Source organism: Lynx canadensis, chromosome B3 (assembly GCF_007474595.2).
Source record: "Lynx canadensis isolate LIC74 chromosome B3, mLynCan4.pri.v2, whole genome shotgun sequence".
NCBI lineage: Eukaryota > Metazoa > Chordata > Mammalia > Carnivora > Felidae > Lynx > Lynx canadensis.
Window position 1 is genome coordinate 50428091 of NC_044308.2, and position 18191 is coordinate 50446281.

The window sequence follows — 18191 nt, forward strand, 5'->3', positions numbered from 1 at the left end:
ATATAGGCCTCCAGTTATGGAATAAATAAGTCATGGGGAAAAAAGCCACAGCATAAAAATATAATCAGTGATATTTTAATAGTGATGTGTAGTGTCAGATGGTAGCTACACATTCAGTGAGCATAGCGTGACTTATAAATTTGTCTAATCACTATGTTGGACACTGTCAACTCTACTCAAATTAAAAAAAATAAACATATTCTGGCTAAAGGATAAGGAAATGGTTCTATGTAGTTAGGAATCCACCAAAGGCCCCTGGCTATGTAAGAAACCTAAACAGTTCATTTGATGACAGTCCTGATCAGTAATCTCAGAGGGAAGTACTGTTTCCTGGGCCCAATACTATCAACAGTGTCTGGTGATGAACTTTGATCATTGAAAGATAAATTATATAGTGCATTTTATTTTGTAAGCCTCCAGTAAAGCATGGAATTATATATTTCAAAGGTGCCAAGAACGTTTAAAAATAAAATGGTTTAGAGACATAGATTTAGACATAGATTTAGATTGGGGTTTTTATTATCTTTTGCATAAACTATTGAAAATTTCCTAACTGATTACCTTGTCAGTCAAACTCTTGAATTCTCTTCTCCATATTGCCAGCCAAACATTACCTACTTTATTATTATTATTATTATTATTATTATTATTATTATTTTAGAGAGAGAGAGAGAGAGAGAAAGAGGGCCTGGGATCCCTGGGATCATGACATGAGCTGAAATCAAGAGTTGGCCACTCAATTGACTGAACCCCCAGGCGCCCCAAACATTATCTACTATTTTAAACTCAGTGTTAGGGCACCTGGGTAGCTTGGTTGGTTGACGTCCAACTTCAGCTCAGGTCATGATCTGCTGGTTTGTGAGGCTGAGACTTTCATTGGGCTCTCTGCTGCCAGCACAGAGTCGGCTTTGGATCCTCTGTCCCCCTCTCTCTCTGCCCCTCCTCTGTTCATGCTGTCTCTGTCTCAAAAATAAATAAATAAGTAAATAAAATAAAACATTAAAAAAAAACCCTCAATGCTGAACATGCTAGTGCTCATGGTCTGTGGTGGAGCCTGGAGCCTGCTTCAGAGTCTGTGTCTCCCTCTCTCTCTGCCCCTCTCCTGCTTACACTCTCTCTCTGAAAAATAAAATAAAAACATAAAAATAAATAAAATTAAATAGAAGTTAAATAAGATGTATATTAAGTGCTAAGCAAAGTGCTTTAGCACTTAAAAAGCCTCAGTGGTAGCTAATAGTAATTATGGTGATAATGATGATAAAGAGGAGGAAAAATATGTATCTTACATATGATTTTTTCTAAAATAATTGAGTGCTTTTTAAAGTTTATTTATTTATTTTTGAGAGAGAAAGAGTGAGCAGGAGACAGGCAGAGAGAGAATCCCAAGCAGGCTCCAATTGTCTGTGCAGAGCCCAGTGCAGGGCTCAAACTCAGGAACCATGAGATCATGATCTAAGCCAAAATCAAGAGTCAGACATTTAATAGACTGGGTCACCTAAGCACCCCTAAAAGGCATTTTTTTTCATGTGTTATATGATTGTTTATTACCAGCTATTTAACAAATATCTTCATGGCTCCTAATAGAGCATGAGGATGAGAGAAGGGGTTATTAAAAAAGAAGTAAATGTCTAACCAGTCTTCACATTTATTAGTTTTTATGACTTGATGACTCTATGTGACTAGTTTATGAAGCAGGAAATTTCACATGAAATAATTAAAAAAAGAATAACAAATTTGAGGTCTAAATCTGGTCCAAAGTAAAAGCATTGCTGCAAATCCTAATTGTATTAGCTTTCTGTTGCCGTGTAACAAATTTCCACAAATGTAGTCACTTAAAGCAACGTCCATTTACAGTCTCGATTCATAAGTAGGAAGCCCAAGTGAGATCAGCTAGGTTCTCTGCTTGGTCACAGGCCAAATTCAAGGTTCAGCCACCTGGGATCTCAGCTGGAAGCCCTGGGGAACAACTCACTCACTTTCAAGCTCATTCAGATCCTTGGCAGAATTTAGTTCTTTATGGCTGTAGGTCTGAGGTCCTTGCTGGTTGTTCACCAGCTGTCACTGTCTAGAGGCCACTCTGACCTTTGTATGTGGCCTTCTCCATCTTCAAACCAGTAGTGACACTTTGGATCCCTCTAATGCTTTAAATCTCTCTGACTTCCCCCTTGATTCACCAGCTAGAGAAAATTCTCTGCTTTTAAAAGGCTCACCTAAATAGGCCTGACCCACCTGAATAATCTCCCTATTTTAAGGTCAGCTGATTAGAAGCCTTAATTTTATTTGCCATGTCACGACATAATCGTTGTAGTGCTATTCCATCATAGTCACCAGGGAGGGCATCACATGAAGATCTGGCCACTGGGGATTATTCTTAGAATTCTGCCTGTCATATTGGTGTTCAGGTAGGATTCTTTCTGGAGGTTCCCATGGCCGAGTGAGTCCATGGGATAGAAGATTGAAGAGATGGAAAAGATTATTGGGTAAAGGAACAGGGAATGAAATTTTACAGATGGCCTGGGGAGCCAGGACTATAGTGAGGGTACACAGAGCATTGGTGCTTTCGAACTAAACCCTGACACGCCTGCTGGAGCTCTGATCACCCATTATTTGCCTCAGGGAAAGACTCCCATGTCCCAAAGGGAAAACTGATTGCAATTAAATGCTTTTGCCTCCCAGCTCCACTGTACCCACCCCCCTAAAAAAGGAGACTTTTCATATGCCCTCACCCATTATCCAGCACCTTTTTCAGGAGACTGTACCCCATTTTTTTCTTTCCCAATATAATTCCTCTATCCAGGCAAAATTCCAGATCAACTCAGCAAGATATTTGCCTAAGTGAAGAAATGATAGAATCAAATCTCATCAAGGATATTGTATTCTCTAATTAACTTAACCTTCCACCAAGAGCATGAGAGGGGGGAAAAAATTATTCTTGAAATATTTTAAAATTAAAAAATACACATACCAGCTTTAAAAAAAATCAAACAAAACAGAGTGAATGACGTTTTGCAAAACTCAGAAGCAGTGCAATTTTAATGTTTTGTATATGATGGGTAATTATAAACTTAATTAAATACATTCTTCACATCATAATACACAAACACTTTTCTGTGCCTATCACCTCTTAAATTGTAAATTGTATTAAGTTTAGAGTGAGGTTAAAAATTCAGTTAGTCATAGGAGATTCTATGGTGTTAGCACATGTTTAAGTAAATACCTTGTAAAGAGAATGTTAGTTTAAAATTTATTTAAAATGAATGCATTATTTGTATTCTGTATACATCTCAGCAACCATACACCCTTATGTGTGTCAAGCCTTTTTTTTCTTTCAGCCCACCCCCACCCCTTTATTCTGTTTTTCTGGAGGTCAGCAGTCAGGATTCAATGTGAGAGTTGAGTGTGGCCCAGCTGATAAGTCCCAGTATTGCTCTGAATATGCTGGAGGCAGTGACAGAGCTGGCGTTAAGGTCGTGGTGGTCAGGGACTTTGTAAAAATGTATATACCCTTCAGGTGTAGAAGTTTGACTCCAAGCCAATTGTAAGTCTGTTATCATATTAGGACCTCTGTATGGAACAAAATGAGCCACATCCTTGACAACCTATTTTACAGCTGAATATATTTTATTCAAGTATATTAAGGAGTGGCCGTATGTACCTTTATGCCTAATTTAATGTTTTCAGGTCCTTTCCTTTTCCCCACCCTTCCTTTACTTTCTAGTTAGCTACGTTTGATACCTTCAGGATTCTCCATCTCTGGTCAGAATCTCCATCAGTTATACATTTTCTGGATAAGATGCAATAATTGTGAAATGGTTTTGTTAGTAAGGGGACACCCAGTCCATCTCCATACTCTTCTGTGAAAAAAGGCAATGAACTTCGTGTGTAAGAAGATAAATGATAAATCTTACAACAGACCCAGTGGTCAAATTCCTTGATAAGTGGATTTTGATGACAGCTGTCAGTTAGCTGTTTTGCTGAAACCTGATTTCATGAATTTGACTGCTAAATTTGATAATGAGGCCTTTTTTATTTTTTTTACTATATTCTGTTTTAGAGATAGGTACTCTGAAATATTTCTGTCCTCTCTCTCACAACCCAATATCGTGGTGGAATCAGTTATAAAATGCTGGCCTGAAAAGAGACTTAATTCTATAATGTATCCACGTACATATTTTTTGTTTTTGTTGTAAGCGTTCTTCATATAAGTACAATTTATATTCACTGCTAATTCCATAATAGGAATTATTTACCAAATTTTGATTTTTCACAATCCCCCAGTAAGCTGAATATTTAATTGAAAATGTTTTTAGGAGTATGTGGGTGTCTCAGTGAGTTAAGCATCTGACTCTTGATCTTGGCTCAGGTTTTGATCTTGGGGTCATGAGTTCAAGCCTCATGCTGGGTTCTGTGCTACAAGTGGAGACTATTTAACCAAAAAGAAAAAAAAGTTTTTTTTTTTGGTGAAACAAATTGTTTAAGATTTGTAGGTTTAACTGATGGTTACCGAGGGTGGAGGTACTTAGATGAAGGGGATTATGAGTACAGTTATTCTGATGACCTGAGTAATCACACAATTGTTAAATCACTATATTGCACACCTAATATGAACTAATTTAACGACATATGTTAATTATTCTGGAATTAAAATAAAAAACACAATAAAATTTGTAGGTTTACAATATATATGGTTTTAGTGGCCTGGGAGGATTTTATGTTCCTGTAGTAATTTTATTCTGAGGAAGATGTTCTCCTGCATTGTTCTGAGGAAAAGCACCATGGATTATAGTAAGTTAGTCACTGTGTCACATTTATTTATGTGTAACTTTAAGTAAATAAAATGTTTCTGTACATTGTGATACAATGTTACTCTATCTGGGTATTATTTTTGAATCAATTTATTTCTGATCATTTGCAGACAGATTCATCAGGTGACTATGATTTCTTTTTTAATGATTTCTGTTCCTTTTGGGATAGTAGCTATTCCTTTTCCCACTGATTTAGTGGGTCTAATTATTAAGTATTAGGATAGAATTTGGCTGGTTGGAGATTTAAAATAAATAATTTAAAACTATCCATTAATTGGTAATAGGCCACGATAATTTTGTTGATCTTGGAAAGTAACTATTAGTGAAAGCTGAAATAACTGTTTAGATAGAAGATAGCAAACATTAAAAATATGGGCCAATTACAAGAGACATAAAATCAAAGGAGCAAGTTTTGGCTATTTGGAAAGGAATTAATGGTTGGAATATTACTATTCCTTCTTCCCTTTCTTTACGTAGACATTCAAGTCTGTTACATCTTTAAGCCATATTTTATCATCTGAAAGTATTCTCTTTACTCTGCCTTGCTCTTCTCCCACAACTGAAAGCAGCATCCTTCATGGTAACACATCTTGCTTTAAGATAGCTTGGTACTTCAAAATCAAATTTCATAACAGGCACATCACAAAGTGATTAGTTGCCATATATTAAAACTCATATATCAAAACAGGGAAAAAAAGAAACCCTATAGGTATCCTATATGCATCGAGAATCCTAATGCATTTATTTATTTTTTTAAGTTTATTTATTTATTTTGAGAGAGAGAGAGAGAGAGAGAGAGCAGGGGAGGGGCAGAGAGAGAATCCCCAGCAGGCTCCGCATTGTCAGTGTAGAGCCCGATGTGGGGCTCAGGCTTCTGAACCATGAGATCATGACCTGAGCCGAAATCAAGAGTCAGACACTTAACCAACTGAGCCAGCCAGGTGCCCCTGCAATGCTAATGCATTTAAAATATGGCTGTCCTTTAGAAACATACTGATTTACAACGGTTTCTGAGTCTTCCTCTTTTCCTCTTCTTTCCTCTTTGTGTACAGAAATTTCTAAAGGTTTTGTGCTGGTGTCTTGACACATCTCACTGCAAACTCTCCTGGAGATGATATTCTTTCGTTGAGATTTAGTCCGCACCCAGTTGCTGCTCATGCCTCAGCCTTTGTCTCTGTGCTTCTACCACTACCTGGAACTCTACACTGTTAACTTTACATATCTGTTTGGATGTTCTCCAACTTGGCCTTTTCAACAATAGAAGAAACATCTCTGTTCCCTCTTTATTAGGTCCTTCAGGTAGCTAGGAAGCAGTTTGAAGCCGAATTAAGTTGGTTTTATCAGAAAGAAGTACTTATTGTAAGGACTCAGGGGTGTGCTGCAGAGACTTCAGAGGGGCAATAGTCCTTAGAAAGGACTAAACACAGAACTAGAAAGTTGAGGGTCTGTCTCTCTCTCTCCCTCTCTCTGCCTCCCTTTTCTTCCCTCTCTGTGCATTTTCTGTCTCTTCCTGTGCATTTTCTTAGTCTTTTCTCTCTGTATTCTAGCATATTCTGCTCCTTAGTCCATGGAGCATGAAATGACCACTCCATAAGTCAACATGTTGGATTTAGAGACTGATTCACTGTTTCCAGTTCCAAATTCTCGAGGCATCAGGAAGGACCTGGCAACATAGTGGAGAGGTAGTGCAGGTACCAGGCATGTGAATGACACACTGTTCCCAGGGCTGACAATCTCTTGGTGCTGGGGTCAGCGTTTATAATGAGTATAGTTTGGCATTAACTCCTGTCACACTGGACCCTGTTATGCTCTGATGCCTTCATAGCCTTCTCCTTCCACTGCTATAGGGAAAGGGTAACATTTAACTTATTCATTCGGTGAACAGGTATTGAGCCCTGCTTTGTTGCAAGCGCTCATAGAATATATACTTGCCAAAATGTGTATCTATGTATCTATCTATATCGATATATAGATATATATAGATATCTAGATATAGATAGATAGATATCTAGATATAGATAGATAGATAGATATTGATATAGATAGACATATCTATCTATCTATATCAATATCTATGTATCTACCTATTATGGTAAGGAGGCAGCCTTGAATTTAAGTAAGCTAATAAAATACACCAATTACAAATGTGTTAAGTTCTGTAAAATAAAGGGAAGAAGCTGACATAGAAAACAATGCAAGAGAGGATAAGGATTTTCTTTAGAAGGCATCTCTGAGGAGGTGAGATATTCAGCTAATACTTAAAGAATGGCTAGACCTAGCAGGCAAGGATTTGTTTATTCCAAGGATGTTTTTAAAAAGATCTGATTTGTGAGCAAGGGGAGGATGACATGGGAGGAATCAGAGGCAAGAATATCACTTATAGGTCAAGGAGTTTGGATTTAATCCCAAGTGTAGCCACAGTAAAAAATCATTAGCCAGGTTGCTGATGTCATATAATCCATTAAGAAGTATTTATCTATCCTTTAATTTAGGCCAGACTTCAGCCTGGTTTACTAAAGAGGATTAAAAAATAAATCAAATATATAATCCTACTGATTGTGATTATAACCTAGCCTGAGAAACAAGGCTGATTGAAGAGACATTTGAGTCGCAGGTAGGAGACAGTGGGGGCCCACTGTGGTCATATGCCCAGTGACCTCAGGCCTGGGTGTCAGGCAGATCCCAGAGCCACAGAGCCAAGAAAGTTTGTTAAACTGCTCACAAAGGTCTGAATGAGAACTTGTCATGTGTCAGAGGGGGGCTATCATGTAGCACAGCAAACACTGTGTGCCAGAACCTTCTAAGCCTTTTAAAATATCTACTCAATGGGCACCTAAGTGGCTCAGTCGTTAAGCCTCTAACTTCAGCTCGGGTTGTGATCTCACAGTTTGTGTCACAGTTTGAGTCTCACATTAGGTGAGCTGGAGCCCTGCTTCGGGTGAACACGAGCCCCTCTTTGGGTAAAACACAAGCCCTGGTGAGCCTTGCTTCTCTTTCTCTCTTTCTCTCTCTCTCTCTCTCTCTGTCTCATTGCCCCTCGCTCATGTGCACCATCTCTCTGTCTCAAAAAATTAATAATAAAATAAAATAAAATATCTGTTCAATATAATCCTCATAGTAACCCTGTGAGGTGAGAATTATTATTTAAGCCCATTGCACAGGTGAGGAAACAGAGGCACAGAAATGTAAAATGACTTGCCCAGAACCACACAACTGATAAAGGAAAACCAGGATTCACGTGCAGGGCAATCTGGTGCTGAGTCTTCTTGTAGCCACCGTGCAGTGATGTCTCCATGCTGTCATCCTTGACAAGTAGAGAGGACAATGGCTGGACAGGGTTGAAAAGGGGGGGGGGGGTCACAGGGAAAGTTTTGGTTAGGAAAAAAAAGTGATTAGGTATGCACTGTTGGATTGGTGGTAATAGCAGGACATACAAGTGGAAATATTGTCAGTATGGGCCTAGGGCTCTGCCGGGAGGATCTTGCTACTCCTTGTAATTCTGTGCACTTGCTTTTCGAAGGAATAAGCAGTTTGGGGTCAGTAAAAGTGTTTCTAATGCTTACTGGTGTCATCTTTCCTTTGTTAGGACGCTAATTGTTGTAAGCTGTCTTAGGATTGATTCCATCCTCAAGGGTACTATTATTAGTTTAGGATTAGAATAAGTTGTATTAAAACTCATACATTAATGACAAAATAATAGAAAAAAATACAAGATACATAATTGCCTAGAAAGCATTTTAATACGGTGCGATTTTACTTGTAATAGATTTTATGGTATTTTTCACATAATATCTACCCTGAAAGAGGAAATGATCTTATCATGCAAGTTAATATGTAATTCATACATGTCTGTCCTTATCATGTTCAGATTGATTCAGATACAGAGTTAAGTGTGAGTTAGCTTGTATTCTCGATGTAGCACAGTGCAAAGAAAAAAGAAAGTTCTAGTAATCATTGAGTTCACTTTGGAAAGCAAAAGTTCTCTTGAAATTGCATGTTGAATTAAGCAATTTTGTAAACCTTCACTTTCTGGTATTTCTTTAATATCAAGAAGCAGTGACTATTCTGTCTGTTGCCAGAGACAGCTTATCAGAGTTACAAAGGCATGCTCTGTTGGACCTTCTCAGGGTCATGCCATCCCTCCTAGGTTAGTCGTTTTGCTATAGACTCTTCTAACAATTTAAATATGTCCCTGGAGTTATGTGAATTCCTTAATTTCAGGATGTATTAAAAAGAACATTCTGTATCAAGAATGTTTTATCTTGGTATATTAATCTGTCTAATCAAGAGGGAGAAATGACCCAGTAATTTGAACAGAGAACGTTTAATATGAAGAATTATTAACTATCACAAAGAATTTGATGAGGAATTGGTTGATAACAGCTAAAGAAAACTCTAAAGAATACAGGAATAGAAGATTTAAGAGGCAACCACTACTCCTAGAACTGAGATAAGCTGCCCATGGAAGAGATTCCTTAGGGTGAAGATCTTGATTTTACTGGAGAGGTCATAGCTGTGGTCACTGGAAGGTAGAGAAGCTGGTGTGGTGTGGTGGGGTGTGGTGTGGAGGAGAGGGGTGTGGTGTGGAGGAGAGGGGTGTGGTATGGTATAGTATAGTGTGGTGTGGTGGAACTTGCAAGAAATATGCTCCCTAGGGTGCTAGGGCAACCTGTTCACAGGGAGATGTCTCACTGGGAGTACTGTGTCATACAACCACACAAAGGGTGTGCCAAAGGGGGCTGCTGCCTGCTGGGTGCTGCTGGCTGCCAAGTACTACAGGCCTAGTGCTGGGGAAGCCGCTCACGCTGGGGAGAACCTTTTCTTCTACTAGGATTTTCCATGATGATTTATCCTCAAAGGTTGACATTGTACCAGCTGTTGAAGGAGAAATGTTTAATTTTTTTCTAATGTTTATTCATTTTTGAGAGAGAGAACATACAAAGGATGAGCGGGGGAGGGGCGGAGAGCAAGGAAGACCTAGAATCCGAAGCATGCTCCAGGCTCTGTGCTGTCAGCATTGAGCCTGACGTGAAACTCGAACCCACACACCATGAGATCATGACCTGAACCCAACCAACTGAGCCACCCAGGTGCCCCAGGAAAAACATTTAAAAGAACACATATCCATTTTCACACAGCAGGCAATGAAGGATGAACCTGGGACTAAGCAGCAATGCATTGATATCTGGCATACCTGGGAATCCCTATCTATCCATCCTCAGGGTTTTGACCAAGGGCTTTTAAAAGCTATTGTCCTTCCTTATGTCTTATTTGTGCCTCACATAATTATCTTCACATATTTTACAGTTAATCATGATGGAAACTATTGTTCACAAAACCAAGTGTCCACCATTTTGTTAGAATGCGAGATTTTTTGTTTGCAGTGAAAATAGCTTTGTGTTATTTTAAATATTATAGCAGATTAGTTTTCAGATATTTCTTGCCTCTGCACAACCGTTAGATGTTAAGTAAGCTAGAGAGGGGCCAGGACTGATCCATTCTTGTTTAGTATAAATTGCCAGCATCTGGCACAGTGAATGACCCATAGTAGATGCTAAGTTGATTATTTATCTATCCATGAATGAAAATAGATTACAACTGCCCAAGTTCATGGGTAAACTGTTTTCATCACTGAGAAATACAAGAGATAGTTATGTTTGTGTAAGACATTAGGTATAGAGTAATAAATGTGTGTATCTAAAATGTATAGTATAGGCACATATCATATGTATCAAAGTACAGTAAATTCTTTCCCAAGAATTTTCAAAATCATTTTTAAAAAATCATAGTTTGAGAAGCCACAGAAAACCAATGAGGAGAAAATATCCATGGTGATACCATATGCAAAGAGAGATATCTCAGAAAGTCAGTGAATTTTGTTAGGTGTCACAGTTACAAGTTCTGGAACATAGTCCTTTTCATAAAGGAGTAAGAAGTATTATCTTTGGTTTGAGAAACTTTTGTTATTATCATCCTTGGGAGAAGGGGTTTTCTTGTTCCTGCCTGCTTTATTTGTTCAAGATATACCAATCTTGACTGGACCAAAAAGCCTAGAGAAATAACATGCTTGTGAGTTTGTATGCTAAATGTGTCAGTTAATGAATGCAGAAATGTTATAATGAAAAAAAAATCATTGTTAAGAGACTAGAGATGAAACTTCAACCCAGTATTTTAGCATTGTAGCTGTTGTGATTTAGAATCCAAAGTACCAACTAATGGTAGTTTAGTTGCTATAAAGGAATGATACGGAAGAGAGAAGGAAAAATGAGAAAAGACTGGGTAGTTGTAATCTTCTACTTATCTAAAGACACAGTGGTATGGAATTCTTTCTATATTCTTATTGTAATTCCCTTAAATTTATATTTTCTGAATACTATTAGTAAGAATTACCTTTTTCTTTCTTAACAATTAGTACAGCTACTTTCTTACTGATAGGGAAGGAGTAATATGAGACAAAATCTGTATTAAGATTGTATGTCAAGTTAATTTTCTTTAGCATCTTTACTTAGTAGGATATAGGTTATATATTTAACATAGATTGAATAATGCAAAGGAAGAGACAGTGGTCATGATTAATTCATATTTATTTCAGTGAGAGTTTGGCATCATATTTTATAAAAGCACTAACTCCTTGTGAATTGTGTTCTGATACTTTTGCTCTGTTTTGTACTTGTTCCTTTTAACTTTAGATTGAAGTTACAGAACCTTGAAATTCTGGAACTGGAGGAATGGCAGAGAAGAGGGCAAAGAATTGTTGTTGTTGTTGTTTTTCTAATAACATAAACAAACGTCAAAGGACGTAATAGCAACAATAACAACAACAATAACGAATTTCTAGAGTGGCCTGCATTCCTGAAGTTGTGAGGGCCCCTGAGTGAAGGAGGTAGTAATACAAAGTATCTGTGTTCTTACGTGTTCCATCCACTTAAATTTTGTATATATATATTACCAACAGAATCTCTTTTTTTAAGCAAAAACCACTGTGGTTCTCTGTTGTTTGTGAGTTGAAACACTAGGGGACAGCACTAAAATATTCCATAGTTGGTTGTTATTGATCACTTGCATACTGTATAATAAGTAAGAGATTTTACTGTTAAAGACATTGAATGCCCTGTTGATTTCAGTGGGTAAAAACGCACAAAGGGGAAGATAAGCTTTCAAGTCCATAATTTCAGCCTTTGTAAGATGATGATTTGAATAATTTAAAGAAAGCTCCTAGGCTGCTTTTTCAGTTGTTAAGAAGGCATGATAACTTAAAGAATTGTGATTTTTCTGATAAAAGTGTTTTGTTCTTTTCATCCTTTTGGGATAAATATTTTGCATATTTTTTAAAATATGCATATTTTTAAAAAAATTTCTAATCTTGTTTTTCCAGGCACTTTGGAAAGACATGAAACAGGAGAAAGAGCAAGAATAATTCTCAATTGTTGTGATGATTCACAGCTTCTAAAGCCTGAATTTGCACTTCCAGTTACCTCAGAGACACATAAGCACAAAAGTGTAGAACAGAGACCCTCCAGCTCCTGTCAATTTGGGCCAATACCTTGCCCTGGTCTGCAGGTGGAGTCTTCATGGAAGGTAAGTTCAAACCAAATTGCTGCTCACAGAAAACATGATCAACTTCGAGTAAGAAATCATATGCCTTCATGAATATGAGGCAATTAAATATCAGCACAAAAACAAGAACTTAAGAGATGATTGTACCAGACAGACATATCTACCAAATGATCTTGGGTGAATCATTTTAAGTGATTATTATGCTTGGTATAGCATTCTTTATGAAAAGATAGGTTCCAGCTATCATAATTGAGTCAATCTTATATTAACTCTTGACTTCCACATGGTTTTCAGTTGGGGGAGGGGCTGTATTCTGGGCTCTGCATCCATTTTTTCAGTCGAGTATAGATGACCTCTTCTTTAAAATGGTTATTACAGATAAACCAAAACAGTGTTACAAAAATTGGATCATTGTATGGACAAGTTTTTTGATATACTCAGCACCTGTAGGATCACCAGCTCTTTAGAATTCCAAGCCTCAATTAATACACAGTGATGGAGTTTGCATTTAGTTTCATAAACCAAGTCTTCACTGAAATTTGGATCAGCTTTCTTCTTTTCAGTTTTAAAATGATATAGTATTTTATCTGATTTCTTTAAGGAACTTTTCCATCTTTTTTGTCATCTACATTTCTAAGTTATCCCTTCATCATGTTGTTGTAATTATGTCATTTATATGTATATATCTAATGGAGTATTTTTCATGTAAACATATTTTCCTAACATTATCTATGTCTTTTTAATGACTACATCATGCTCTATACTTTGGGTATACTATTACTGATTAGATTATTTTCCTATGGATTAATATATGGGTTGTTTTTTTATGTTTCACTTTCATGAATAACATATCTATGAACCTTAAAGCTTTTTTCATATTCAGTATTAATGGGATATATTTCTAAAAATGGGATCTCTAAATCAAAGTTTAGCTAATATTATTAACATTTTTGATTATTTTAGTAGTGTTATGAAGACTGCTAAAATATTATTAATAAAGACTTTAAATAAGGTTTTGTTTATCTCACATCCATGTGTATGGTTAGAGGCAAAAGGATGTGTCATCTTCAAGAAAGATCCATGGGCTGCTGAAGCTATGCCTCAGAGTACAGGGGGGAGAGGCAGGGGTCCAGTGTGCTTTTTGGGTTCAGAGCTTTGATTTAGATTTATCAGTCTTTTGAGAACTGAACCACACTAACCAAACACCCAAGCAATACATATATAAAGTAGAATGACAACTGTCCGATCTACAATGATAAATATAATTGACATTTTGTTCACCCCTCAGCATATTCTCACTGTAGCAAAGCTACAGGTAGTTGGGGAGAAGAGGGAGATGAAGTTTTCACACAGGGCTCCTTGACGAGCATGGAGTCAGAGGCAGGAGGTGCTCATTCACTGAGCTCTGAGAGTCTGATATACGTGGAAATATACAATTGGTATACATTGATATAATCTGATATACAATGATATATCAAGGCTGATAAACATTGAAAAATTCCTAAATTTTGGATTTTTAAAGTCTCCATTTAGGCCACCCACTTTTGTTTATACTTTCCTCCTTCAGATGTTAAAACTAGTCATCAGGCTTTACAGCTCCTCGTTGTTTGTTTTCTCATTTAGGCAAATTGGCTATAGATTGCCAAATGTGCTTTTCATGTTTTTGAAAGGGGTCATATTTTATGAGGAAAGTTATGTCAATATGATGAAACTTTAACATTCACAAATGAAAATTACAGTCATAAGGCCTTAGTCTCCAAAGGTGGGAAACTGAATCATATGTGTTGTAAGATTGAGGTCAAAAAAGCCCAGTGAGTGAGCCCAGATGGCCACCAAGCATTCCCATCTTAATGTGGCTCTGTTGCTTTCTATGCATAATAGACTGTGCATCTTATAGTGGGAATTATAGGCTAGAATAGTAGATGAGAACTTGGGGATGTCTCTGGACTCGTGCATGTCAGATGCCTAGGGTCTGCAGGAGCAAATCTCATTCATCAAGTGCCTATTTTACTAGTTTAATTCCCACAAGGTAAACTGATTACTATTTCTTTCAGTTTCTTGGAGGACCTCAGAGTTACCGTTTAGGTAGTGGTAATAGTATATATAGATTTCATTTTCTTTATGTAATTTTGTTTCTTTCTTGACTCCAGGAAGCAATAAAATGCCAGGGTCTTGTTTTCCTACTCTTAGGCTTGTTCTGGCTTTATTTCCTTGCTACTGCCCTTTGCCTTTGATGACTGTGATTTCCAACCTTCGTTTTCTTCAGAGCTTAATCAGACAGGCCTATCTCCTCCTTTGTTCTATACACCATGCTTCTATTATTATTGAGCTTACTGCTAATTAGAGCTTTTTTTTTAATTTATGCTTTCCCTAAGTTATATCTTCGTCAATTAAGTGCTGCGTATCTTCCTTTCAGCCTTTTTGACTTAAGCTGTTGAGATTATTGTATCTTACTCTTATTTACAAATTGAATATGCACGAAATTTCAGGAGTGCTTATAAATTCCCCATTCTCCTTATTGTTGCTATAATAAAATGCTTCGTGTATTTTCATAAGAGAATGAGTTAGTTTTGAAGAAGAGGATTTGAATCACACTTGTTTTATAGGTGGGAAAATGAGGGAGAGTAACCCTGTGAAATGCACAAATGTCTAAAAGTTACTTTGTGTTTCAGAACTTTTTTTATGTGGATTTTTGTGACATGCACTGAAGTTTTTTCAAAGGGTACAGTGGACTGTTTAAATAGAAAAATACCATGTTAGATCTGTGTGGTGAGCTACTTGTGTTTTGAAATATTTGGGATTTATTTGAATTCTGTATTCAAGTTTTCTTCTTGCGTTTGAAGAGTGCATATAGATTTGGAAACAGATTTTACAGAGAACAACAAATACAATACGACGCTTTGAAAATGGGTCCAATGAAATGCTAGAGGAGTTGAATTTGTGCAGCTAGACAAAGAAAAATCTTTGGGGTAGGAGAGGACCAGAGTCTTAAAGGATTTAAAGGAATACAATATCATATTAGTGATGGGGAACTGCTTTTCTCCAAGTCTGCTGAGGATAAAACAAGATAGAAACTGTTTAAATTGCAGTGGGAGGAATTTAGCTTCAAAGTAGGATATAAACAACCTTACTAAAATCATCTCTACATGGCAGAAAGCTTAGTAGCTTCATCATATTTTAAGGAGAGAGAAGGTCTGTTTTGTCTGTCGGTTGGTTTTAAACTCCTTTGTTTTTTGTTTGTTTGTTGTTGTTGTTTTTCATTTCTTGTCTATAAATGAGTAATAAACAGGATTATTTTAACTGTCACAATTTAGACCCATTGTAGTGTCCAGGAAATTTCTTTAAAAAAAAAAAAAAGATTTGCTATAGAATGGGGCCCCAAGAGCTCCCCCTAGTTGATTGTTTAGTGCTGCACTCTTTAATATGGTAGCCATTGATCACATGTGGCTATTGAACACTTGAAATCTGGCTAACACACATGTTAAAAATGACCTTTGTATATATAGGGTTAAATAAAATATAGTAGTGAAATCAATTTCACCTGTTTCTGAGTGTGTGTGTGGGGGGGTGGGTAATATGGCTACTGGGCAGTTTACAGTTATATATGTGGTTTGTATTTTATTTGGATTGGACAATGTTGAACTCCACTAGGAATAAGCAAACTTTTTTGTAAAGAATCAGGTGGTAAACATTTTAGGCTTTGTGGTCCAGATTTTCACTGTTGTAATTACTCAACTCTGCTGTTGAAGCACAGAAGCTAAACAATTCTTAAGCAAATGAGTTGGCTTATAGTTGGCCAATTTATGATCTAGATAGTCTTCTCTACAGTTAGAGGTCATGAGGCACTAGGAGGAACTGACAAAACAGCCAACACTTCTCCTCTCCCTAGATATCTGGATTTTTAATAAAACAACTTATTCCAACTTACGCACTATGTGGAATGCAATCCAAAAGACTTTGCATCGAGTCTGTTTCCTGACAGAAACCATGACATGCATATGTTTTGGAAATCTGCCTTTTTAGGAAAACAAACGTGCACATTATAGCTCCCAATCCAAAGAAGATTTTGTTTTTAATTTTTTTTATGTTTATTTACTTCTGAGACAGAGAAGAGAGAAGTGAGACAGAGAGAGACAGAGCATGAGTGGGGGAGGGGCAGAGAGAGAGGGAGAGACAGAATCAGAAGCAGGCTCCAGGCTCTGAGATCTCAGCACAGAGCCAATACGGGGCTCGAATTCACAAACCGTGAGATCATGACCTGAGCCGAAGCCCGTCGCTCAACTGACTGAGCCACCCAGGCGCCCCCAAAGAAGATTTTTTAATGGCATTTCCTTTAAATGATGTACTTACACATACATCTTTATCCAAACATAGAAAATTGATTGTAAAGAATGCATTTACATTTGTTTATATTCCAGTGAGCTTTCTAGAAATATGTTTGTATTTTTTTAACCTTTACTTGACCTTAAGTGATGTCTGTTTTGTTCCATTTGGTGAAAAATCTTATTAGAACTTTATCCTGCTACGACTCGTAAAACAGGGATGCTGCACTGGTAGGCCACCAATAAAAAACTGGACCCCACTACTAATCACTTTATCAAAATGAAATGTTAGTTCTTTCATATTTTATGACACGAAAACGTAACCAAAATAGATTTAGAGCAGTTTTTAAATAATGCCTTAAAACGTCACCTGCAAATTTATTTATAAATATGAAATAATAATTCATGTGACATTACATGTTGTACATTAGCTCAGTTTTATTGAATTATTTATATTTTACTGCCAATATTTAAATCACTACAGAAAAGAACAAATAGTATGTATTTGAAAACAATTCATTGCATTGCAATGGGATAAACCCTTAATAAAGAATGATAATTTTTACTTTTTTGAAGAGTGATTTTTGGTATATTTTTTAAATATAACACACAGTGTATAGCTATTTGTTTTCTAATGTAAAAAATACTTTGGTTTTGTATAATTTTAAAAGAAAATAAATTTTTATTATTAGATATGCTGGCATTTCACTAAAATATAGGAATTTCTCTCTGGACGAAGATTTTTGTTCTGAGTATTTTCATCTAGTGAATCTCAGCATAAAATTTGAGCTTCCTAAGTGACAACACACTTCCTAGTAAGATAGGGAAATAGTAGCAGAGAAATATACCAAACTGATTCGCTCTTTGAATACATGAAGAGATGCAAATTTTTGACAGTGTAACCACTTCTATAACATGTAATAGTTAAATAAAAATTTCTGTAATACTGAATAGCTTTTTTAATGGCTCCTTTATGAAGACTGTCACTTTCTCACTTTGTGGCATCAGTTGAAACTTTTCGATGCAAAGTTACCTCAATGGTGAGGGAAAGTATGAAAAGCATAGCACAGCTTTCTTTCAAAACTAACTTAGGAGGTCTCTGAGTCACTGTGAAAAGTAGGAAACACGCCATTAAATGACTCCAGCTGTCTCTCTTCACCCAGAAGCAACCATGGATTTCCTCACAGGACTTCAAAGCCTTGCTTGTATCTAAACATTCGTTGGCCATGTAAATTAGAGGCACAAAAGGAGAATGCTCGTATTTCATGGTGCGTGGCTGGTTTAAGTCCCGCATTGTGCTGCACGTGCCGGTGGGGAGTGCCAGGAACAGAAGGGCACTGTTCTGACTCGTGTGACAAATGTAGTTAACACCAGATCCATATTAATGTTGTCAAGTTCCCTTGATGTATTTAAACAGATTTTAATTATTTTCAGCGTCCAAAGGCCTGAAATATATAGCCTAATGGTTCTTCAAAGAAAGCTTACTTAATGTGTGAATGTAAAGCCT

At 36.8% G+C, this 18191-nt stretch overlaps 1 protein-coding gene across 1 annotated transcript in view; it reads left to right on the top strand.

The window, feature by feature from the left end:
• Positions 1–18191, top strand: part of WDR72 (WD repeat domain 72) — a 203840-nt gene that overhangs the window by 52707 nt on the left and 132942 nt on the right. The window contains exon 14 of the mRNA XM_032593637.1: positions 12181–12383. Within this exon, the coding sequence (XP_032449528.1) occupies positions 12181–12383 (203 nt within the window). The remainder of the gene's footprint in view (positions 1–12180; positions 12384–18191) is intronic.